We start from the raw sequence: 22,521 nt of genomic DNA, 5'->3' as shown, positions 1-22,521 counted from the left end.
TTTCACACAAACTCTTTTCAAGGCTTTACTCCCTCCTTTTTAGAATGTGGGAAGGGGGATTAAAGGGAGATTCCTTCCCCTAGCATAGGCACATAACTTACCTCTGATGTTCAGGGACAGTTGTGTGTGGTAGCCTCTTCCCCAGGGCTTACTGCTCCGGTGTCTCCTCCCTCTTGGAAGCAGCCATGGTGCTGGATAGATGTGGAGGGACTGGTGATGCCAGCACCAGTGCTGTCATTTGGGAGCTTGTGTTTCCTTCAGGAGGCTCTTTCCCTGCCCTCACGCTCCTTTTCCTGGCTCTGTGCAGCGGCAGAACGACGAGCCCCCCAGGATGGTGCTGGAGCCTGTCCGGGTGCAGGAGGGCTCGGCCGTGGTCGTGACCAACGCCTCCCTCAGCCTGCAGGACTTGGACACCCAGAGCAGCGAGCTGGTCATCGTGGTCAGCCAAAGCCCTGAGCATGGTATGTCCTGGCACGGAGGGGCTGAGGGACAGCGGGTCTGTCTGTCTGTCTGGAAGAGCCCCTGCTGTGGGAGGGGAGCCTGGCATGTGGGATGAAGCACAATCTGGACCAGGACTGTGCTAGAGGACAGCCCTGTTCTTGGCGAGCTGTCCCTCGCTCTTTGCCGGAGAGCAGCAGGGGCGGTGCAGGTGTTTCCCTGGGGATTCCCTGCTGGCAGGTGCCAGGGCAGGCAGGGTGCCAGGCCAAGGAAGGCTCTGTCCCCAGCAGGCTGTGCTGAGCCCCGTGTGGTTTGGCAGGCCAGCTGCGCAGAAGGCAGAGCGCGGCGGAGGCGCCGGAGCAGGGCCGGCTGCTGTCCCGGGGCTCCTCCTTCACCTACCAGGACGTCCTGGAGCAGCTGATCGTTTACACCCGGAGCGGGGCCGCGGCACACCCCGACAGCTTCGGCTTCTCCCTCACCGACGGGCTCCACACGCAGGCAGGGAGGCTGGAGTTCTCCACGGAGCTGCCCAGGAAGCAGCCACCCACGGTAGCTGTCAGCAGGGACCTGCAGCTGCCAGCTGGTACGGGGACAGGCGTGAGAGTGGCATTGCTGGGTGCTGCTGTCACTTGGCCGGGCTGCCTGAGGCTGACTCTGAAGCTGATGGTGGGTTGGCTTTCCCTGGTGCAGGCTCTGCAGCTCGGCTCACGGCTCAGCACCTGAAAGCAGCAGCTGGACATTCGGGGGACACGGCCATCAGATTTGTCCTGAGGAGGGACCCCAGCAGGGGCCAGCTGCAGCTGACCACAGCTGATAGCCCAGTCCAGATCTCTGCCAAAGGACCCCTCAGAAGCTTCACTCAGGCTGATATAAACAAAGGTGAGAGTGCTGGATTTTAGGTAGCCACAGCAAGTCTATAAACCAAGGCTGGTTTAAGGTAGTCCTGTGAGGAGCAGGGATTTAGACCTGATGATCTTTATGGGTCCCTTCCAGTTTGAGATATTCCATGGCTCTGTGATCTTTATGAGAGGGGGATGATGAGCTGAAGTAGGGAAGGGAGAGGGAAAGAAGTAAGCCCAGGTTTTTAAGTTAGAGCAGAACCATGTATCATTAAACATATCTTAAAAAGTCTCTCTCAGCAGGAGAAAGAGAATAAAGAGAGAAAGTAATGAGACCCAAATCCAGGAGCCCTGTCAAACCCCAAGTGCTTCAGCTGATGGTGCCAGCCTGCTTCCAAACTAAGGATTAAAAGCAGCAGCCTGTACTGAAGCATCTCTTTTCTGCTCTCCTTCTCCCCAGGGCATGTGGTGTACAGCCACAGGAAAGGGGATCCTGGTGGAAACTTCCCCTTCACCTTCGATGTGATGGATGCAGATGGCAACAAACTGATGGACCAGGTTTTTCACATCCATGTAATAGGTAAAAAGTAGTGCTGAAGTTGTGTTTTCTTTGCTGCAGAGCTCGGGCCTGCCCACAGATTGCCATCCCACGTGTACTGCAAGGCAAAATGTAATTCCTGAGCTGCGGCTTTGATGCGCTGTCAGTTCAAAGGCCTTTGAAGTGAGGGGCACGGGGAGATTTTGCAGAGGCAAGGGTTCATTCTTTGGCTTCTGACAGGCTCACTGAAAAGGTGGGAAAATGCCCCTTAATGCCTTCTTGCTGTTTAGATTGTCTTTAGGATGTTATAGTGTTACCATCCCTGATTAATGCCAAGGCCCAAAGTTCCAGTTTTGGAATTATCAAAATGTTTGTGCATGTGTTGTCTTTTGCTTGAGCACAAGCACCTGAGGGAAGGAGTGTGACTGTCTCCTAACTCAGCTTTGTGTTTAACCCTTCCAGAGGACAGATTTCCCCCCTCCATCATCACCAACAAGGGGCTGGTGTTGGATGAGAACTCGGCCAAGGCCATCACAACCCTCCAGCTCTCGGCCTCTGACCAGGACAGCGAGGCCTCCCAGCTGCACTACAAGGTCACCCGGCAGCCACAGCTGGGCCATCTGGAGCACGTGGCCTCCCCAGGTGAGCAGGGAGCTGTTGGGCCCTCGGAGCAGCAAAACACTGGAGCCTCTTGAGCCCTAAACATTTCACTGCAGGAAAAACGTGCCCCGAGGCAGCAGCACGGAATTCCCAGAAATTGTTAGAAATCAATTCACAGAGTTGTTAGAAATCAAAGGGCCGATAGCCCAGAGGGTTGGGGAATAAGGTGAGTGGTGGCAAGGCAGACCAATAATCCCAGCTGAGGATTTATGTGAGTTTATGGCCCTACTGCTGCTTCTGCATGACAGGAAAACCTTTGGCCTTTGCTGTGAACAGCACAGTGCCCCAAAGAATCCATCCCTTAATGTCCTTGGAAACAGCCCATCTTGGTGAACAGATGACTTGTCCTGCACATGTGATCTGAATTTCAGAGCTGCCTTTCATGCCTGCTGACAGTGTGAGTGTGCTGCCCCTCTCTGATGAATTAATCTAAATCTGTGGTGTCACATTATACGCTCTTCTGATTTTATTATACTCATCTAAGATTATATTTCTTCTTAGCTTTGGATTTCTCATTAGCATGAGATTAAAGTGGAAATATCTGCTGTGTGTTTTGAAGATGCAGTCAGTGCCTGTACAGCTCAGTTTGAGTGTGTGGTTTGCCTCATCTTCTCACCAAAAACGTGTTGAAAGGGCAGGAATAATGAATGAGTTATAATAACTCACTGCTGAGAGTAAATCAAAAACATGCACTGTTTTTGTCTAACTTGCAAACTAACCGGTGAATCTTGTACTTTGGAGACTTGCATTAAGGACTTTATTCCTCCTGTTATTTAAAATCTGATGATGGTTCTGATTTCTGTGCTTTTTCATGTCTGTGAGGGACTAGTGAGGATACAGAGTCACAGACTGAGAAGTAGTTGTAATCATGATTTATATGACTTAAACCTAAGAAGAGAATACTGAAGTGTTCAAAAGAGAACCCAAACCTTTACAGCTGATGAGCTCTGAAGAAATACTAGCTGAACATTCCATTTTGGCTCATTTATTTAAATCAGGCCCTGGTGTCTTTTCTAGTGTGGCCAGCACTTGTCGGCAGCCATTTAGTGTGATATATTGGTGGCAAACTTCTTGTCAGGGTGTTTGTTGACAACAGCAATAAAACTGTTGAACACAGCAACCAGATTTAAAAAGCTCAAGTGCTTTTTAAAATGCTTGTCAGCTACCTTTCTGTGGCTGTGTCACACCTAATGGCCTGTAAAGATGTCACCATAAATCAGTGCTGAAAAAGGGACTTTGTATGAAATGCAGGGGTACAAGGAGGGGCAGAGAGAACAGACACTTGGAAGGCATTTTGGAAAACTGCTGTGAGGCCAGAGGCCTTTAGGTCATCCTCAGTGATGCCATGGTTGGGTTAGTCCTGCCCAGCAGTGACAATCCAAGTGTTGCATGGATCATTTTTCTCCCAGCTTCTTTCCCCCTCTGCCCCAGCAGGCCCACTCCCAACAGGATGAGGCCAAAAGAAGTCTGGGCTTCTTTTGGAGAAGGAGGTTTTAGGAGGCTCTGTGCCAGCTAAATCCCTGGCTCCACTGAGGTTCATGGGGCAGCCTGACTTGGATCCCAACCAGCCAAAACTCAGCCCTAATGGTTTAATATGTCCTGCTTCCTGTAGTTTTTCCCTGCCTTGCTCTTTCTCTTGCCCATTCCCTCCCTGTTGCTCATTTCCCAGGGACAAGAATTAGTTCCTTCAGCCAGGCAGACTTGGCCTCTGGCAGCATCCAGTACATCCACACCAGTGACACGGAAAAGCACAGGGACACCTTCACCTTCTCTGTGTCTGACGGGACAAACGAGGTCAGTCCCAGCCTGAGCTCTGCATCAGAAGGCACCTGGGCAGAGGTGGCTCTTCCTCCTCCTCCTGCTGTGAGATTCCCCACATCCCTCAGGGCAGGGAGCAAGCCCTGTGCAGGGAACAGGGAGCCAACAGATGACAGGCCCTGGAGAAATGCCTTTTTGCTGCTTTCTGAAAGAGCTCCCATAGAGGGAGAGGGGCAACACAGACTGAGAGAGGGAGGGAGAGTGCATGTCCATAAATATCACAGAAAGAGGGAGAATTAATTAGTGGGGAGGGATAAAGAAGGTCACGTTCATGTGATCTGGGCTTAGCAGCTCAGATTTACTCAGCAGACAAGGCTGAAATGAAGTGACCCAACCCGGGGATCGCTGTGCTCTTGCCATGAAGTCACACCCTTGGAAGGCTGAATTCATCAAGAGAGGCTTTTCCTCCTGTCCCAGGTGAGCCAGACCTTTGACATCACCATAAACCCCGTGGATGACTCCTTACCCGTGGTGCAAATCTTTGGGATGACGGTTCAGGAAGGGCTGAGAAAAACCATCACCGAGTTTGAGCTCAAGGCGACAGATGCTGACACAGAGGTAAGGCAGGACCCCCCCAGCCTCCTCCCTCCCCTCTTCTGCTGCACATCTGGGCTGTTGGGAAAATGGGCTTGTGTTTAAAGCCTTAGGGCATTGACACTGAGGTTATGCTTAGCATGGATGAAAATGGCACTTCCTCTTCTTGCTGGGTCTGGCCCCAAGGTGGTGTGCCAGCTTTGCCCCTCCCTGTCCGGGCACAGGTGGAGTCCATCACGTTCAGGGTGGTGCAGCCGCCCCGGCACGGGCTGCTGGAGCGCGGCGGCCGCGGGCAGCGTCCCCTCCAGGCCAGCACCTTCACCATGGCTGACATCCACCAGAACCTCGTCAGCTACAGCCACCACGGCGGCGCCGGCGCGCTCAGGGACCGCTTCACCTTCACCGTGTCCGACGGCACCAACGCCCTCTTCGTGGTGCAGGAGGGCCAAAGGAAGGTCAGGGGCCACAAGGGATGGGAAGGGGCCTTGAGAGCCCGTCGGGAGCTGCCTCCTCTCGGGGCAGGCAAGGGCTGAGACTCTCCTTTATGTGATCCCTTTGCTCCTTCCCTTTGCTCCTTCCCCTCCCTGCCCTCTGGGTGTGCAAACTCGCCCCAGGACCTGGATGGCAGCAGAGCTGAAGGGAGCTGAGCTGGTAACGTGGTGGGTGAGGCTCTGCCTCCCAGAGTCACCCCCTTTTATCTTGAACTGTTGCCAGGTGGTGACCGCGGCACCGCAGCGCTTCCAGGTGGACATCCTCCCTGTGGATGATGGGACACCCAGGGTTGTCACCAACCTGGGCCTGCAGTGGCTGGAGTACACGGATGGCAAGGTAACACCTGCCTGGCCTCAGCCTGGGCTGCTTCTCAGGCTGCTCCAGGAGAAGGGGCTTCACAGGAAAACATCCTCCTCCTTCAGCTCTCCTGTTTTTGTGATGGAGAACGCCCACCCCAGGGTACCTTTTTAGCTTTGCTGATGGTGGAGATGGCTTGATGATGTGCTGCAGCAGCCATGGCAGAGATATGTGGCTTTCCAAGGATATGGTGCAGGAATTTCTTGCTGTAACATGCCTTTGTTGTGCTGAAGTCCAAACAGAACCCCAGGAAACTCTTGGCTTGTTTTGGAGGAGCCAGCATTAACTGTAAAGACACACTTTAGTTCCTCCCAGAAAAAAAATGGATGGAAGATGCTGTAGTAAGAAATTGTATTAAGAAATGGCAATCTCAGCTCAAACTCCTCACTTCAGGAAAAGCACTCCTGCAGCCTCGAGCAGCTCAATTTTCTCTCTTTCTCCTGCTGTTAAAAACATTTTGTTTTTGAAGAGAAAGCAAAATGTGCTGGAAGTGAATCAGGTCCCTGTGAGGGCATTTGAAAGAGGCTCTCATGGAAACTCAGCAGAGCTGTGTGAACAGTCTTGAGTGAGTCCTTCAGTCTGAGGCTGTTTGCAGATGTTTTTTTGCCAAGCAGGGCCTCACCTGAGCATCAGCACAGCTCATGGAATAGAGGTGTCTAAGTGAAACCCAAAGATTTGTCCTAGCTTTTAGCCCCAGCTAAATAAGGCTGGGCAGCTGCTTTGGAATTTGCTTTTCTCTGAGCCACTTGTGTCTTCTTAATTCAACTAACCAGAATGTGAGGCAAAATTTGAGTCCTTCTTGTGTTGTCAAACACGTTGTGGCTGCTCTGTACTTCGCATCCCTAGATCTTCCCTCATGGACAGCTGTTTTGGCAGAGGGATGGTTGGGCTTTCTGTGGGAACAGTCAATCAGACTTGCACTGCTGGAGCTTCAGTTTTGTTCCCTTGGTTTGGCTTTAATCCAGGCCACCAATCTCATCACTAAGAAGGAATTACTGACGACAGATCCTGACACAGATGACAAACAGCTGATCTACGAGATAACCACCGGTCCCAGAAATGGTCATGTGGAGAACAAGCTGAAGCCAGGGACAGCTGTGACCACCTTTACACAGGGTATGGAGCTGGCCTGTGCCCTGCTGCTTTTTTCCATCAGTTGATTTGGTTTGTTAAAATAAGGAAAAAAATAGGTGGGAGGGGAGAAAGCCAAGGGGCAGATCTCCAAAGCGTGTTGAAAAGAAGCATTGAACTTTGCTGTCAGTTGCAGAAATCCTACAATTTCTTAGAGACACCAACCTGTGTCCTGTAGGTTGTCTCAGGTTCTCCAGGCTTGTTAGAGCTGGATCTTGCAAGTGCATCTGGCCATCACAGTCTGGCAGAGGGGTAGCCAGCTGTGCAGAGTCAGCACTGTGATGGAAGCTCACTCTTGCAGAGCTGAGGGAAGGGGAGATGAGGGGGTAACTGCTTCCTGTGCCACTGGGATCCATGCAGATCCACACTGCTCATCCTCAAAGCTGCCTTTGGATTCCTGTGTTGCCTCACTGGCTGTTCCCTCCTGGCAGAGGATGTGAACCAGGGCCTCATTCGGTATGTGATGCACGAGGAGAGGGTTCAGGAGACCACGGACAGCTTCCAGTTCCTGGTGAAGGACGGCAAACCCAACGTGGTCAGCGGCAACATCTTCCACGTCCAGTGGTCCCTCCTCAGCTTTACTCACTCCAGGTAAGTGCCACGAGGGTCACAGCACTTGGCTGGGAGCTGGGCTCTTACTCGAGCTCCCTACAGTGTGGGAAGGAAGTTCTGCCAGTGAGGAGAGGGGCCTGCCAGGCTGAACCACGGAGCAGCTGCCCGGTCATGGCTGTGCCTCGGATTTTCCACGGAGGCTCACCCTCAGTGTCACACCAACACGCAGGGTGTGCTCCCCAGCCTGTTCCTTGTGCGTGCTTGATCCCTTTCCAGCTACAAGGTCAGGGAGAGCGCCGGCTCCGTGAGCGTCACCGTGAGGCGGCTGGGGAACCTCAACCAGTACAGCATCGTCCTGTGCCGCACCGAGCAGGGAACGGCCGCCGCTGCATCGGGATCACGGCCCGGAGAGCGGGACTACGTGGAGTACGCGGGGCAGGTGGGTGGCACCCAGCAAAGGGATGGCCTCACCGTGCCTGCCACCAAGCCTGGAGCAAAGGATGGATGACAAGTGGCAAAAACGCCAAGGAGGGTGTATTCTATTAGTAAAGTCAGGCGGGTTATCTGCTGTTGGAAGAGGGAGCATCTCAGAGCAGGGTGAGACAGGAAGGATGGGGAGCTCCAGACAGCACTCCAAGGACAGCAGCCATCTTGCTGCCTTGCAGGTGCAGTTTGAGGAGCGGGAGGACACCAAGGCCTGCACCATCGCCATCAACGACGACGACGTGTTCGAGGGCACGGAGAGCTTTTCCGTGGAGCTCAGCATGCCGGCCTACGCCCTGCTGGGCAACGTCACCCGGGCCACCGTCACCATCGCCGACCCCGAGGACGAGCCCACGCTGCAGTTCGACAGGAACACCTTCCACGTCAGCGAGAGCGCCGGCTTCCTCTCGGCTCCCGTGCAAAGGAAAGGTGGGTCGGGCCGTGCTGAGCCCTGTGGGAGGGACACGTGCAGGGGGGGAACCCCTGGGCTTTGCCTGCTTATGGTTTTGGGGTCTTTTCCGATGTTTTGGAAGAGGTTCTGCAGCACAATGCAATGGCAAGCAACGCACGGGGCAGCGTTGTTTATTTTTTAACTTTTCCTGTCTCTGCTCTTAAAGCCTCTTGGGTTTGGATTTGTTTCAGCTCCCGGCACGAGCAGGAGCAAACTTTTGTCTTTGTTTGCTGCTTCTCTGTGAGCTAGGCAGTGCTTTATGTGGAGCTGTGTGTTCTTTAACAGGCAAGTGCCACTGGTTTCCTGAATGTGGGTTAGGAGCTTGCCTGGAAGTCACGTCTAAGCCAGCTGCTCTCCAAGATCAGCATTTCATTCCTCATCCTCTTTTCCAAATGCTGCTTTATTATTTCAGTGAAAGGTGTCTCCACCAAGCAGATGAAAAGTATTTCCCCAGAACTGTGGAGTTTTCCTGTTGCTTCCTAGGGGATATCAGCAGCACTGTGTCTGCCATCTGCTACACCGTCCCCAAATCAGCCAGGGGCAGCAGCCTTCACATGCTGGAATCGGGCTCTGACTTCAAGTCCCGGGGGCTGTCGGATGAGAACCGCCTGGTGTTGGGGCCGGGTGTCACCGTGGTGACCTGTGATGTCACTCTGATCGATGACAGCGAGTATGAAGAGGAAGAGGAGTTCGAGGTGGTGCTGGCCGACGCCTCGGACAACGCCCGCCTTGGCAGCCGGGCTTCGGCCAACGTGGTCATCGCCGGTCCCAACGACGCCTCCACGGTGTCCCTGGGGAATGCCACCTTTACTGTCAGCGAGGCTGCAGGTGAGGAGCAGGGGGCTGTGCTGGGATGCTCCCTGTAGAAGCTTTCACCACAAAGAGGTGTCAGAAGGAGCGATTCAGGGCGCAGCAGAACTTAAAAGATGAGCTGCAGAGGGGCTCTGTGCTTCCCTCTGTGCTGAGGGGGAGGCTGGGGGCAGGAGCAGTGCTGAAGGGAAAGGGGTGGGCTTGTGGAACGTGGCTGCTCTCTCAGTTTGTTCTCTCTGGTGTGCATCTGGTGCTGCAGGACACATTGAGATCCCCGTGCTGCGGCAGGGACCTGACCTCTCCACGCCCACGTCGGTGTGGTGTGCCACTCGGACATCGGACCCGCCCTCGGCCAGCCCGGGAGTCGATTATGTGCCCAGCTCCAGGAAAATAGAGTTCAGGCCAGGCAAGACAGAAGAGGTGAGGAGCCACTCGGACTCCTGCTGAGTCTGCTTTGCCTGGCGACACTTGTCTTGTGTTTCTGGGCATATCTGCCATTTGTTTTGGAAATCCTCTCAGGGCCACATGAGAACTGTTAATAATTCTGCTAGGCAACAGACTCCTGTCCCATCAGCCTGGACAGGTTTGGTCATGCCACCTCTTCCAGGGCAAGGATGGCTGCCTGTTCTCTGAAATACTTGATAGGCTGGGTTTATGTAGAACATTCTCTACATTGATTAATGGACTCAAAAAACATAATGGCATAAGGGGTTTACACCAGACTCCCAAATGTGAGTGCTGGAAAGGATGAAAGCTTTGTACATCTAACAGCAGGAATTCCACTTTCCTCCCAGTTCTGCCCCCTGACAATCCTGGATGATGCCCAGTACCCAGTGATCGAAGGGCTGGAGACATTTGTTGTTTACCTCAGCTCTCCCCACGGAGCTGAGCTGGCAAAGCCCTTCCAGGCCGTCGTGGCCATCAATGACATCTTCCAGGACGGTAAGTTATCCCTGGCAGCTGGCTGCTCCCTTCCAGCCCCTTGGCTCCCTGTGCATTCCCAGCACTGCTTGGCTCCGTTTCTGGCCCCCTGCAGTGCCCAGCATGCAGTTCAGCAAGGACACCTACACGGCCAAGGAGAAGGAGGGGACCCTGCACATCCCTGTTTTCCGCGCGGGGGACCTGAGCTACGAGTCCTCTGTCAGGTGCTACACCCGGAGCCTGACAGCGCAGGTCACGGAGGACTTCACCGAGAGGAGGGATGCAGAGGAGTCTCGCATCACCTTCCTCAAAGGGGAGAAGGTGAGCTGCACCTGCCTCGTGGGGGAGCAAAGAACCAGTGCTGGGAGAGGTTCACATCTCCTCCTCGGCCCTCTGTCACCAGAGGGAGCTGGCAGAGCTGTCCAGGCTGGTTTTAGATGAGACAAATTCTTGTCCTGGCAGTGTGACCCACTCTGAAGGGGTTGGGTGTTTCAGAATAGAACTGGTTAAATTGCACATCTGATGCATCAGGATTGTTGTACAGAGAGCTGTGGGTTTGTGGAAGGAGATGCTTTTGCTGCTGTGTCTCGTCATTTGACAGCGTGGTTTGTCCACACTGAAGGAATTAGCCCTAAAAAGAGAAGGGTTTCTTTCAGGATGGACAGCACTCCAATGTGCAGCCCTGGACAGGGAAGTACAGCCTGGCCTTTATGTGGCTGTATCAGATTTATCAGTTTGCTGCTTTCTCCTCCTCACTTGGCTTTAGGTGAAGAACTGCAGTGTTCACATCAGTGACGACTCTGCCTTTGAACCAGAAGAGCAGTTCCAGGTCTATCTGGGGAGCCCCCTTGGAAACCACTGGAGTGGAGCTAGGATTGGGAAGATGGACGTGGCAACCATAACTGTCACCAACGATGAAGATGGTGAGTGAGGCTGCTCAGCAAGGATGCCTGGGGGTTCCCAGGGAGTCAGCACAGCCCCATCAGTGTGGATGCCTTCGGTGCCACGGTCACAGCCCTGTGTGCAGCTCACCGCTGTGCACTGGGCTGGGCTGAAGGGAGAGGCTGGATAAGAGTGCTTGGATCCACCACCTCTCCTGTTTCCCATTCTCCTGCAGCTGGAGTTGCTGTGCTTCTCCTGGGAGAGGTTCCTCTCCCTCCACAGCAGCACAGCCTGGAGGGATCTGTGGGGAAGAGGAGGGATGCCAGGTCCCTGTGGTGTGGCAGGGATCTGGGGACGTGTGGGAGGCAGGGATGGGAGAATCATTTGCCATCCTCTATAGCCCAACACCCTCCTTAGGTTTTACCCTAAGTCACACCCAAGCCTTTTTGGCCCCTGCTTTGAGGAGCCCCTTGCCCTGAAGGTGTGTGGATGAGCCTGAAAGGAGCCAGGGGTGTAAAGCCGAGGCTTTTCCCTCCCTGCTGTCCCTGCAGCCCCCACCATCGAGTTCGAGGAGGCGGCGTACCAGGTGCGGGAGCCGGCGGGCCCCGAGGGCGTGGCGGTGCTGAGCATCCCGGTGGTGCGCAGGGGCGACCACAACCGGACCTCCCGGGTGCGCTGCAGCACCCGCGACGGCTCGGCGCAGGCCGGCGTGGATTACTACCCCAAGAGCCGCATGCTCAAGTTCAGCCCAGGTGATGGGCAGGGTTAGAGGTGGGGGCGTGGCCACAACGCCCAGGGGATTTGGGAAAAGCCACTCGTGGCGGGAAGTTTGCTGTAATTGTAGCTGACGTGTTACACAAAGGGTGATGGGACCAGAGGAAGGAGCACAGGCACCTGGCAGAGTAAAGTCCTCCTCAGGGAATGTAGGGCTGTGAGCATCTCAGACCATGTTGCTGGACCGAGAAGCCCTCAGCAAACAGCTCTGCACACCGGTTTGAGGGAGAGGAGGGATGGGAATGTGATTTGCATCCCAAGGTTTTCCTCCAGACAGCCAATACAAGGCAGTCATTATTAATCCTCAGTCGGCATCTGCTAGGAAATCTATCACCGGATCGATTGGATCAGTTGTCATAGCTGGAGTTTTATGCTTATAGTAGACTCCTCTGGGTAAATTATTAGCAGCAGTGAGTGGAAATAAAATTTATAATGTGTATTTTATCATAATGTCTCCATGGTCACAGCCTGGAGCAGCTGTGCAGGGCTTGGACGAGAACTTGGGAGCAGTCTCTGGTGATGAATCAACTTCCCTCTGTTTCTCTTGCACTCGCTGCCCCAGGTGTGGCCCACATCATGTTCAAGGTGGAGATCATGTCCAATGAGGACCGGGAATGGCACGAGTCCTTTTCTCTGGTGCTGGGCCCAGATGATCCGGTGGAAGCAGTCCTGGGAGACATCAGCACTGCCACAGTGACTATTTTGGATCAGGAGGCAGCAGGGAGCCTGATTCTCCCAGCACCTCCCGTGGTGAGTGGATGTGATTTAGTGCTCTTCAAGTGCACTGGAAACCACAGTGGGATTTTGGAAATAAAATGTAGAGCTGCAGTGACAACGTGGGAGGGAAGGATGGCATTTCCCACCCTCTCCCTCAGCCCCTCTTGCCTCCACACAGGTCGTCACCCTGGCCGACTACGACCGCGTGGAAGAAGTGACCAAGGAGGGCGCGAGGAAATCCCCCTCGCCAGGCTACCCCCTGGTCTGTGTGACTCCCTGTGACCCTCACTTCCCCAAGTATGCCCTGATGAGGGAGCGCTGCAGCGAGGCCGGCATCAACCAGTCCTCCATCCAGTTCAGCTGGGAAGTGGCCGCCCCCACGGACGGCAGCGGAGCGCGGTCGCCTTTCGAGACCATCACGGACAGCACCCCCTTCACCAGCGTCAACCACAGGGTACACAGACACTGCAGCCTAAAACCTCCTTGGATTTGGGACTTGCTGTGAGGCCTGGGAGTTCGGGTTTAGAAAACTGAGCGCTGTTTTCCCTTGAGCCTGGTTTCCCCCTCCTCGTTCCCTCAGGTGCTGGACAGCATCTACTTCAGCCGGCGGTTCCACGTGCGCTGCGTGGCCAAGGCTGTGGACAAGGCCGGCCACGTGGGGACCCCCCTGAGGAGCAGCGCGGTGACCATAGGCACAGACAGTGCCATCTGCCACACGCCCGTGGTGGCGGGGACAGCCCGCGGCTTCCAGGCGCAGTCCTTCATTGCCACGCTCAAGTACCTGGATGTGAAGCACAAGGAGCATCCCAACAGGTATGAGGCTGGAGAAGGGGGAGCGCAGCCCTTCCCCAGCCCCCCTGGGCTTACAGGGGTGCCTGAGCTCACAAGCACGACGTGTGTGTGAAACCACATCCCTCCTGCGGCGTGGGCTGCTCGGGTTCCTGCCCCCACTCTCTTCTGAGGGGGTGCCCTTCCTTCCCCACAGCCACTGGGAGCTGGGGGGCAGCTTCAGGCTGTGCTGCTGTGGGGGTCCTGTGCCTGCCAGGCTGCTCTGTTCTGCTGTCTCACGTGCTGCTTGTTCCAGGATCCACATCTCGGTGCAGATCCCCCACCAGGATGGGATGCTGCCCCTCATCTCCACGCTGCCGCTGCACAACCTGGATTTCCTGCTCTCCGAGTCCATCTACAGGCACCAGCACGTCTGCTCCAACCTGGTCACTGCCAGGGACCTCAGAGGCATCTCAGGTAACCTTCAAGGCCGGCCTTTGCTTCCTGAAGCCTGGAAAGAAATGCAGAGAAGAGGTCCTGTTCTTCTCTGGGCTCTCTTGACACGATGTAAATAGCAGTGAATCTTCCTGGTCTCACAGCAGTGACCAGAGTTGCCCCACTGGAGATGGGATTCCAGGCATGGGAACATTTGAGGTGGCAGGTTGTAGTTTCACATTGTGCTGGTGATTTTCTGCTTTTCAAATCATTTTTGTGACATTCTCCTGGGTAAAGAGAGATGTGCAGAGCTGGATTGCTGTGTCTGGGTCCCTGAGGTCTCCCATGAGGCAGCAAAATCAATTCACTGCTGAAGGAAATGTCAGAGCTGGGAAGAACAGGCAGAATGTGTCTCTGACACTCCAGGGAATGAAGTCCATGCTGGATCCAGGCAGGATCTTGTACTTCATTCTGATAATTCCGTACTTGACCCGTTCCTCATTTCTTAAAGGTTAACTTGAGCCTTGAATCAGTAGGTCCCCAAGTCTGATGTCTTAGGATGCTTGCCCCATTCCTGAAACAGTTTCCCCTGTGAAGACCTGAGTGTGTCCTCCGGGATAAAGAAGGGAGAGGAGCTCTGGTGATTCAAGAGAGAATCAAGCCCTTTGGCCTGGGGCTGTGCAAAGTCGGGCGGGGTCAGAGTGCTGCTTTGTGTCCCTCAGAGGCAGGGTTCCTGGCCGAGGTGGCCCAGGAGGGCTCGGTGCTGGGCCCGGGCTATGACCGGCCCTACCAGCTGGACCCTGCCGTGAGGGAGCCCCGCAGCATCCAGCTGTACCAGCACCTCAACCTCAAGAGCTGCATCTGGACCTTCGACGCCTATTATGACATGACCGAGTTAATCGATGTCTGTGGAGGCTCTGTCACTGCTGACTTCCAGGTGAGAGGCTCATCCCCAGCTCTCCCTCCTGTCCCAGCTCTCTGAGTTCTCAGGCACAGCTCTGCCTTGCACCTGTGTGTAGTTGCTGCTCTGCTCTGTACTGGTGTAGTGGGGCTTTTCCCCCCCGTCACCTGGAAGAGAAGTGTGCATTTATTTCATTTATTTTCCTGGGGGTATCGCAGGTTTTAATCTCTTCATCCTCAGAGCCCCAGGAAAATATTTGGTTTTTTAATGTATGGCCATACTGGAAACACAAAAGGTTCTCAGCTGGCCTCTCTTTTATAATTTTGGCCGTGTTCTCAGCCAATAGAAATGAGCCAAGGACAGAGCAGAGGCAGCTCGGCCCATGCTCCACAACAGAGTGAGGCTGTGGGATATTTTAACTCATTTCCTAATTAACAGGCTGGCAGACCAAAAGCCAAATGTTCCTCTCTAAACGGGTGGCTTTCACTATTTGAGGTGTCTCACCGCCCTCTCGTGGCTGCATTATCCATGTGCAGCCCACTCCATCTCCTCTAAGCTCAGGCATTAAATTCCCAGGCACATTGCTAGGACCAGCACCATCTCCTTTAATTCCTGCCAGCCTGGACTACTTCATTACGTTTCCTTTTATAGCTCCAATTGTTTGCACAAGCCCGGAGAAGCTACTTGGCCTGAAGAGCTGCCCAGTGGAGCATGTGGAGCCTGGCACCAGCCAGGCTGGAACATCTCCCTGAATTCTCCGGGGCCTGCACAGTGCAGCTGCACTCTGCAGATAATAAATGGAGAGCTCTGGGAGGCCTGAGCAAGCAGAATTGCTGATTTTTAGTGCACAGCTTTTGAAACTGGGGGGTTTTGAGGTGAAATTGCACCCAGAGCTCCTCTGCCCCATAGTCCCAGCAAGCCTTAGCACAGCCCCTGAATTAAACCCCAGGTTTGTCTGAGGTAAAGAGAATACCCAGAGTCACCTCTGGCCTCACCTGAAGGTGGGTAACCCCCTTTTTGGGGCTTTATTGCCAGGTGAGGGACTCTGCCCAGTCCTTCCTGACAGTCCACGTGCCTCTCTACGTGTCCTACATCTACGTGACGGCGCCGAGGGGCTGGGCTTCCCTGGAGCACCACACCGAGATGGAGTTCTCCTTCTTCTACGACACCGTTCTCTGGAGGACAGGTGAGTCTGGGCCACTCCAAGGGCTATGGAACAAGTGGCTCCTTCGTGTTGTCCCCCCCTTAGCTCCTGCACAGCCACCACAGTCCCGAGGGAGCGGCCGCTCGGAATATTCCTTCCCTTCTGCCTGCGGGGGGCTTGGGCAGCCAGTGGGGGAGGGAGGAAGCGTGCAGCCGGCTCACTGGAGGGCGATCCCGAGGAAACCCTGCCTTTGGGAGGGCTCCCAAAGCTCCTGGGGCTGGCGAAGCCCGGCTGAGCAGCGAGCGTGGCCCCGCTGTGCTTGCAGGGATCCAGACGGACAGCGTGCTCTCGGCCCGGCTGCAGATCATCCGCATCTACATCCGCGACGACGGCCGCCTCGTCATCGAGTTCAGGACACAGGCCAAGTTCAGAGGTGAGGGCAGCGATCCTGGAGGGACACAGGGACACAAAGCAGGGTCACACACAGCTCTGCTCTGGCAGCGCAGGCAGCTGAACAAGTCCCTGTCCCCGCCAGGAGCCCCCCTGTGCTGAGGTGCCCGATGACGTGGGGCCTCTGTCCCTGTCATCTCCTTGTCCTCCCCCAGGGCTGTTTGTCATGGAGCACCACAGCCTGCCAGATGTCAGGTCCTCCTTGATGACTCCAGAGCACCTGGGAGGGATTGAATTTGACCTGCAGCTGCTGTGGAGTGCTCAGACTTTTGACTCTCCCTACCAGCTCTGGAGAGCAACCAGCTCCTACAACAGGTGAGGGCTGGGGGTCCAGTCCCCTTCCGCTGCTTCCCACGGCACCACGCTCTCCCTGGCACGCTTCCAGCAGCCTCTGCAGTAGCGTGGAAAGCTCAGGAGCTTGGCCAGAGCTGGAGCTGTCAGGGCTGGAACACTGTTCTACTGAGAGGAAAATCAGCCCAGCCTCTTGTGAAGGCATCTTTCCAGCAATGAAGCCTGTGGATAGGCTGATCCCAGAGGTGACAGTGCATTTCACAAGGTCACGTTTGGCCCTCAGGGACTGCTGGATGACACTGCTGGGACAAGGGAGAGGTGCTGCCCTCAGAGCTCAGAGCTCTGCTTGGTGACTGCAGGGTCTCCTCTTGTCTGTTCCCAGGAAGGATTACTCTGGAGAATACACCATCCTGCTGATCCCCTGCACGGTGCAGCCCACGCAGCCGTGGGCAGAGCCTGGAGACAAGCCCCTGCCCTGCACGGCTCACGCTCCCGAGCGGTAAGGAGGGAGGCCCCGGGGCAGCAGGGCAGGGCCAGCCCCTTTGGGCTGCACAAACCTCATCTCCCCTTCCTTTCCTTCCTTGTCCCAATTCCAGGTTTTTGATCCCGATTGCCTTCCAGCAGACAAACCGCCCCGTTCCAGTTGTTTACTCCCTGAACACAGAGTTTCAGCTGTGCAACAACGAGAAGGTTTTTCTCATGGACCCCACCAAATCTGAAATGTCTCTGGCAGAAATGGATTACAAAGGGGCTTTTTCCAAGGGTAGGATTTACCTCTCCTCTTCTGCTTGTTCCCAGTGTTCTTCCCTTCACAGCTTCCATTTCCTGGAGAGGAAAAGGCAAAACCAAGATGTGGCTTTGACTCTTCCACAGCAGCAAATGACATTTTGAGCATCTTACAGCCCTGTGAAACAGCAGCGTGCTCCGGCACCTTGTTTTGTCACTCCCACCCCCCAAGCCCTTCCCAAACAATCCAAACCCTTCTCAGCACCGACTCACCGGTGGTCTGGCACCTTTGGCTCTGCCAGTGTTCCCCTGCTTGGGGGATTCCACCTGCCCCTCTTTGTTCCCAGGGCAAATCCTGTACGGGCGCGTGCTCTGGCACCCGGAGCAGAACCTGAACGCGGCGTACAGGCTGCAGCTGGAGAAGGTCTACCTGTGCACGGGCAGGGATGGCTACGTGCCCTTCTTCGACCCCACGGGCACCGTCTACAACGAGGGGCCCCAGTACGGCTGCATCCAGCCCAACAAGTACCTGAAGCACAGATTCCTCCTGCTGGTGAGTGCTCTGCTCCTGCTTCCCCTCTGGGATTTCCTCTGGCAGGGTGCAGATCCTGACTGCAGAGGGACGAGGAGAGGAGCGCGCTGGATGTTTCGTACTGCTGGTGCAAAGTGTGAACACAGGATCGGTTTTTTCCCTGTCCTTTGTCCATGAGTGTCCCTTAATCCGTGCCCGCGTGTAGGTGTGGGGATGAGGCTTTTGCATTAGAGTCCTTACCCAGCCAGTGCCCTGGCTTCCAGCCTCTCTTGGGAAAGCAGGCAGCATCCCTCGGGACACTTCTCTGCCTTCCAGGACCGAAACCAGCCGGAAGTGACGGACAAGTACTTCCACGATGTGCCTTTTGATGCCCACTTTGCTTCCGAGCTCTCCGAGTTCCACTCGGTGAGCAGCATGCCTGGAGTTGATGGATTTACTCTCAAGGTGGATGCTCTCTACAAGGTATGTACCCAGTGCTTTTGGTAGCCCAGCACGGACTTGTCTGTCCAGGACCTCCCAAACACTTGGTGAATGGTAGGCCCTGGGCCCTCAGAATTCAACTCTGACACAGGAAATGGAGATTAGGACATTATTCTGGTGATTTTTTTTTTCTTCCCCCCCTGAAGCACTCATGAAAAAGCTCTTTAAAAGCATATTATTCATGTTCTGAATAAATTACTGCCTCTGACAAAGGCTGGAACACCTCACTGGGTGGTCAGTGTTACTGTAGGTGCTTAGAAAAACTCACTGGCACAACTCTGTCAGACACAGAACACAAAACACCAGCTCTAAAACAGAATCACTTGATGTAAAAGCCGAGGTTAACGGCAGATGTCCGTGCCTTCTCTTTGGGAAAGGTGGAAGCTGGACACCAGTGGTACCTCCAGGTGATCTACGTGATCGGCCCGGAGGGCACGGCCGGGCCCCGTGTGCAGCGCTCCCTGGCTCGCCGCTGGCAGCGCGGCCGCAGGGACCTGCCCGAGGCGCTGGATGACTCCCTCATCTACGACAACGAGGGCGACCAGCTCAAGAACGGCACCAACATGAAGTCGCTGCTCCTGGAGAGGGAGGAAGCTGCCGCCGCAGCCTCCTTGTCCCAAGCGGGCGCTTCCCTGGGCAGCGCCTTCGCCGCCCTCACCCTGCTGCTGCTGGTGCTGTCCGCGATTTGCCTCCTGGCCAGGGAGTGCCGCAAGCTGCGGCGGAAGCGGGAGGCGGCCAGGAGCGCTCCCGAGGAGCATCCTTTGAACACCAAGGTGGAGCTGCCCCGGGGCGGCCCGCAGGCCGTGGGCAGCCGGTGTTGCACCGTCAGGAACGTTCATCCCCCGCGGGACTACGGCGGCGGCTGCCAGGGGCACGGCAGGAAGGTGAAGCAGGTGAACTTGGAAGTCAAAGTCCACAGCAATTTGCACGACGGCACGGAAGTTTAACGGAGCACTCGCGTTGGGAAAAGCTTTTTATAAACTGTAAAATAAAGATAATCCCAAACTGAAAAGCCACGCGGGTGTTTTTTTAGTCTGGTGAGGCGGGGCAGCTGTCAATTCCAGCTGCTCCTGTCCTAGCGACTTCACCGCTTGGCATCGCTGTCCTCTCTTGGTGCTGCTCCAGCTCGGCGGGCTCCAGCTCTCCCCGGGGCTGGGCAGTGTGGGGGAAACGATCCCTCACCCCCGGCATGTGGGAGCTCGGAGCCAGCCCTTGCGTACTCTGGAAGGGAGTGAAGCTGAAATAAAAACTTCACCCGGGGTCCCCGGGCTGTACCTTCCTCTGCAGCCCCTACGGTCCCGCTCGTTGCCCTGGGGCGCGGTGAGCGGGAGACCCACGGAGCTGCGGCACCGGAGAAGGGAAGGAGGGAGTCACGGGCTGCTCTGGCCCGGGGCGCCGCGGGCTCGGGGGCGCCGGACCGGGAGCGCTTCGGGTGCCGTGCCGGCCCCGCTCACGCACCGCGCTCCGTGTCCGCCAGAGGGCGCCCTGCGGGCTCCCCGCCCCGCACGGCGGCTCCGCGCCCGCACCGGGGAACGGCCGCGATCCCGCAGGCGGCAGCGCCCTCCCGCTGCCATCCCGGGCCCGATCCCGCTTCGATCTCCTGACGGGGGAGAGGCAACACAGCCCGGGAACTCCCCGGCAGGACCCGAACGCCCCATCCCGGCTCCGGCTGTGGGCTCCATCGCCCGCTTTCGGTTATCCTCGTCCGGCATCGTAGCAGGAGGGAGCATGGAGTCCAGGCTGGGCTTTGCCCAGTCCTCACCCCTGTCTCAATCCGGCCGAGACGCGCAGCAGTCCCGCCGGGGCAGGGGCAGCACCGCCCCGCGAGCGGGCAGCGGCAGGACTCGGTCTCACAGCCCCGTCCCCAGTGGCGGCCCCGCCGCAGCGCTCCGGGCTCCCCGCCACACGCGGCTGGGGCTCACACAGCGCCGAGCGAGGGTCCCGGGACAGCGGCACGGGGGCCGCGGTGGCACGGAGGGGCGGTGCCACGGAGTGCGGGACGGGGCTACGGAGCGCGGGCACGGGGCGCTGCGGCGGAGCCGCTACGGCGACCGGGGTGGGGGGCAGAGAGCCGCAAGAGTGAGCCGGGAGGTCCCGGGCAGTGCCGCCTCTCCCCCGTCGGGAGGATCGAAGCGACACCGGGCCCGGGACCGGTATCGGGCCCGGGACGGCCGCCGTGCGGGCGCTGCCGGGTGCGGGCCCGGAGCCGCCGTGCGGGGCCGGGACCCGGCAGGGCGCCCTCTGGCGGACACGGAGCGCGGAGCGAGCGCGGCGCCCCCGCGTGGCTGCGAGACAGCGCTGCGGGGGCGGGGCCACAGATGGGCGGGGTTACGGAGCGCGTGCCACGGGGGCGGGGCTGGCACAGGTGTGAGGGGCGGGGCCACAGGGCGCGTGCGCCGCTCGGGACGGCAGAGCGCGTGCGCCCCTCGGGACAGTAGGGCGCGTGCGCAGCTCGGGACAGCGAAGCGCGTGCGCAGCCCGAGACATCAGAGCGCGTGCGTAGCTCGCGGCCGCCACAGGTGTGAGCAGGGCGAGGCCACGGCGCGCGGGGCGGGGCCGAGGTCATTTAAACCCCGGAAACCGCCTCAGGCGCCATTTTCTCCCCAGCGCCGGGAGGGGTCGGATGTGGCTGGTGCGGGCTCCCCAGGCGGGGCCCAGGTGAGGTTCTCTCTTTCCCTCTTTTCTCCTCCTCTTCCTACCCCTTAGCCCTCTTCTCCCCTCCTCTCCCTGCCCCTCTGTGCCCCTCTAATCTCCACTCCTCCTTTCCATTCTTTGTCCTCTCTTCTCTCCTTTCTGCTTTCCTTTCTCTCCTCTCCCCTCCTCTCCTTTCATTTCCTTTATGCTTTCCTTTCCTTCCTCCTTTTGCCCTTCCCTTCCCCTCCCCTCCCCTTTTTTCCCCCTTTCCTTTCCTCCCCTTTTCTTTTCTCCCCTTTCCTCCCCTTTCCTTTCCTCCCCTTTCCTTTCCTTTTTCCTTTCGTTTTAGTTCGTTTTCCTTTCCCCTGTGCCGCCCTGTCACCGTTCCTTATCTCCCTGTCTCCCCAATCTGTCCTATCTGTCCTTTATCCCCCTATATCTCTCCCTTATCCCCCTGTCTCTCTCTCTCTCCCCCCCCCCCCTTCTCTCCCTCTATATCTCTCTCTCTCTCTCGCCTGTCTCTGTCTGTGTCCCCGCAGCCGCGGGGTTCGGGGTGCCGGATAATAAAGCCCCGAGGGCCGGAGCCGGCACCCCTGTTTTGGTTCAAAAGGGTCGGGGCCCGCTCTGCGGGTCCCCCCTTGCAGATGCCAACACCGCCCCACACCGCCCGCCTTGGGCCGTCCCTGCATCACACCGGGGTCAGGGCGGGCCCTCCTCAGGAGGGGTCCCGGGCCGGGGGGTTAGCGAGGGGTGGGGGGTCCCGCACGGGCCCCCTCGTTAGGAGGGGGTCTGGGGGGAGGGGGTTCAGGAAGGGCCCCCTCGTTAGGAGGGGGCCCTGGGGGGGTGGGTAGGGCCCCCTCCGGAGGAGGGGGTCCCGGGGAGGGGCGGGGGGCGGGCCCCCTCCGGAGGAGGGGGTCCGGGGTGGGAGGGGTTGGGGGGGGTTTCCCCCCTTAGCCCCTCCCACCTCGGACCCTCTCCTCCGGAGGGGACCCGACCCGCGCCCCTCCCCTGGACCCCCTCCTCCGGACAGGGGCCCTGGGGGTGGGAGGGGGGTGGGGGGGAGGGAGGGGTGGGGGGGAGGGAGGGGTGGGGGGGAGGGAGGGGTGGGGGGAGGGAGGGGTGGGAGGGGTAGCAGAGGGGGGCACGTCACTCTGTGCTGTAATTAACACATATGAGGTTATGCTCCAGAGCGACGTGCCCCCCTCTGCTACCCCTCCCACCCGCCCCCCCCCCCCCCCCCCCACCCCCCTCCCACCCCTCCCTCCCCCCTCCCACCCCTCCCTCCCCCCCACCCCCCTCCCACCCCCAGGGCCCCTGTCCGGAGGAGGGGGTCCAGGGGAGGGGCGCGGGGTCGGGTCCCCTCCGGAGGAGAGGGTCCGAGGTGGAGGGGCTAAGGGGGGAAACCCCCCCCAACCCCTCCCACCCCGGACCCCCTCCTCCGGAGGGGGCCCGCCCCCCGCCCCTCCCCGGACCCCCTCCTCCGGAGGGGGCCCTACCCACCCCCCAACCCCCCCGCAGGGCCCCCCCAGGGCCCCCTCCTAACGAGGGGGCCCTTCCTGAACCCCCTCCCCCCCAGACCCCCTCCTAACGAGGGGGCCCGTGCGGGACCCCCCACCCCTCGCTAACCCCCCGGCCCGGGACCCCTCCTGAGGAGGCCCGCCCTGACCCCGGTGTGATGCAGGGACGGCCCAAGGCGGGCGGTGTGGGGCGGTGTTGGCATCTGCAAGGGGGGACCCGCAGAGCGGGCCCCGACCCTTTTGAAC

The 22,521-nt window shown here is 57.6% G+C and overlaps 1 protein-coding gene across 1 annotated transcript in view; it reads left to right on the top strand.

Annotated features, from left to right (window-relative positions):
- FRAS1 (Fraser extracellular matrix complex subunit 1) overlaps positions 1-19,136 on the top strand; it is a 104,333-nt gene extending 85,197 nt beyond the window's left edge. The window contains exons 42-73 of the mRNA XM_059843521.1: positions 308-461; positions 758-1,021; positions 1,129-1,317; positions 1,738-1,857; positions 2,278-2,457; positions 4,145-4,269; positions 4,711-4,851; positions 5,052-5,282; positions 5,542-5,655; positions 6,642-6,792; positions 7,239-7,398; positions 7,636-7,798; positions 8,025-8,271; positions 8,777-9,121; positions 9,363-9,523; positions 9,898-10,045; positions 10,140-10,345; positions 10,791-10,947; positions 11,458-11,658; positions 12,243-12,430; positions 12,576-12,851; positions 12,978-13,210; positions 13,482-13,642; positions 14,323-14,537; positions 15,537-15,687; positions 15,971-16,078; positions 16,251-16,410; positions 16,769-16,885; positions 16,983-17,149; positions 17,460-17,665; positions 17,960-18,106; positions 18,502-19,136. Of these exons, the coding sequence (XP_059699504.1) occupies positions 308-461; positions 758-1,021; positions 1,129-1,317; positions 1,738-1,857; positions 2,278-2,457; positions 4,145-4,269; positions 4,711-4,851; positions 5,052-5,282; positions 5,542-5,655; positions 6,642-6,792; positions 7,239-7,398; positions 7,636-7,798; positions 8,025-8,271; positions 8,777-9,121; positions 9,363-9,523; positions 9,898-10,045; positions 10,140-10,345; positions 10,791-10,947; positions 11,458-11,658; positions 12,243-12,430; positions 12,576-12,851; positions 12,978-13,210; positions 13,482-13,642; positions 14,323-14,537; positions 15,537-15,687; positions 15,971-16,078; positions 16,251-16,410; positions 16,769-16,885; positions 16,983-17,149; positions 17,460-17,665; positions 17,960-18,106; positions 18,502-19,071 (6,156 nt within the window). The 3' untranslated portion in view covers positions 19,072-19,136. The remainder of the gene's footprint in view (positions 1-307; positions 462-757; positions 1,022-1,128; positions 1,318-1,737; positions 1,858-2,277; positions 2,458-4,144; positions 4,270-4,710; positions 4,852-5,051; positions 5,283-5,541; positions 5,656-6,641; positions 6,793-7,238; positions 7,399-7,635; positions 7,799-8,024; positions 8,272-8,776; positions 9,122-9,362; positions 9,524-9,897; positions 10,046-10,139; positions 10,346-10,790; positions 10,948-11,457; positions 11,659-12,242; positions 12,431-12,575; positions 12,852-12,977; positions 13,211-13,481; positions 13,643-14,322; positions 14,538-15,536; positions 15,688-15,970; positions 16,079-16,250; positions 16,411-16,768; positions 16,886-16,982; positions 17,150-17,459; positions 17,666-17,959; positions 18,107-18,501) is intronic.
- Positions 19,137-22,521: the final 3,385 nt, after the last annotated feature.

Source organism: Haemorhous mexicanus, chromosome 4, assembly GCF_027477595.1.
Source record: "Haemorhous mexicanus isolate bHaeMex1 chromosome 4, bHaeMex1.pri, whole genome shotgun sequence".
Lineage (NCBI taxonomy): Eukaryota > Metazoa > Chordata > Aves > Passeriformes > Fringillidae > Haemorhous > Haemorhous mexicanus.
This window is presented reverse-complemented; position numbering and strand designations above follow the sequence as displayed.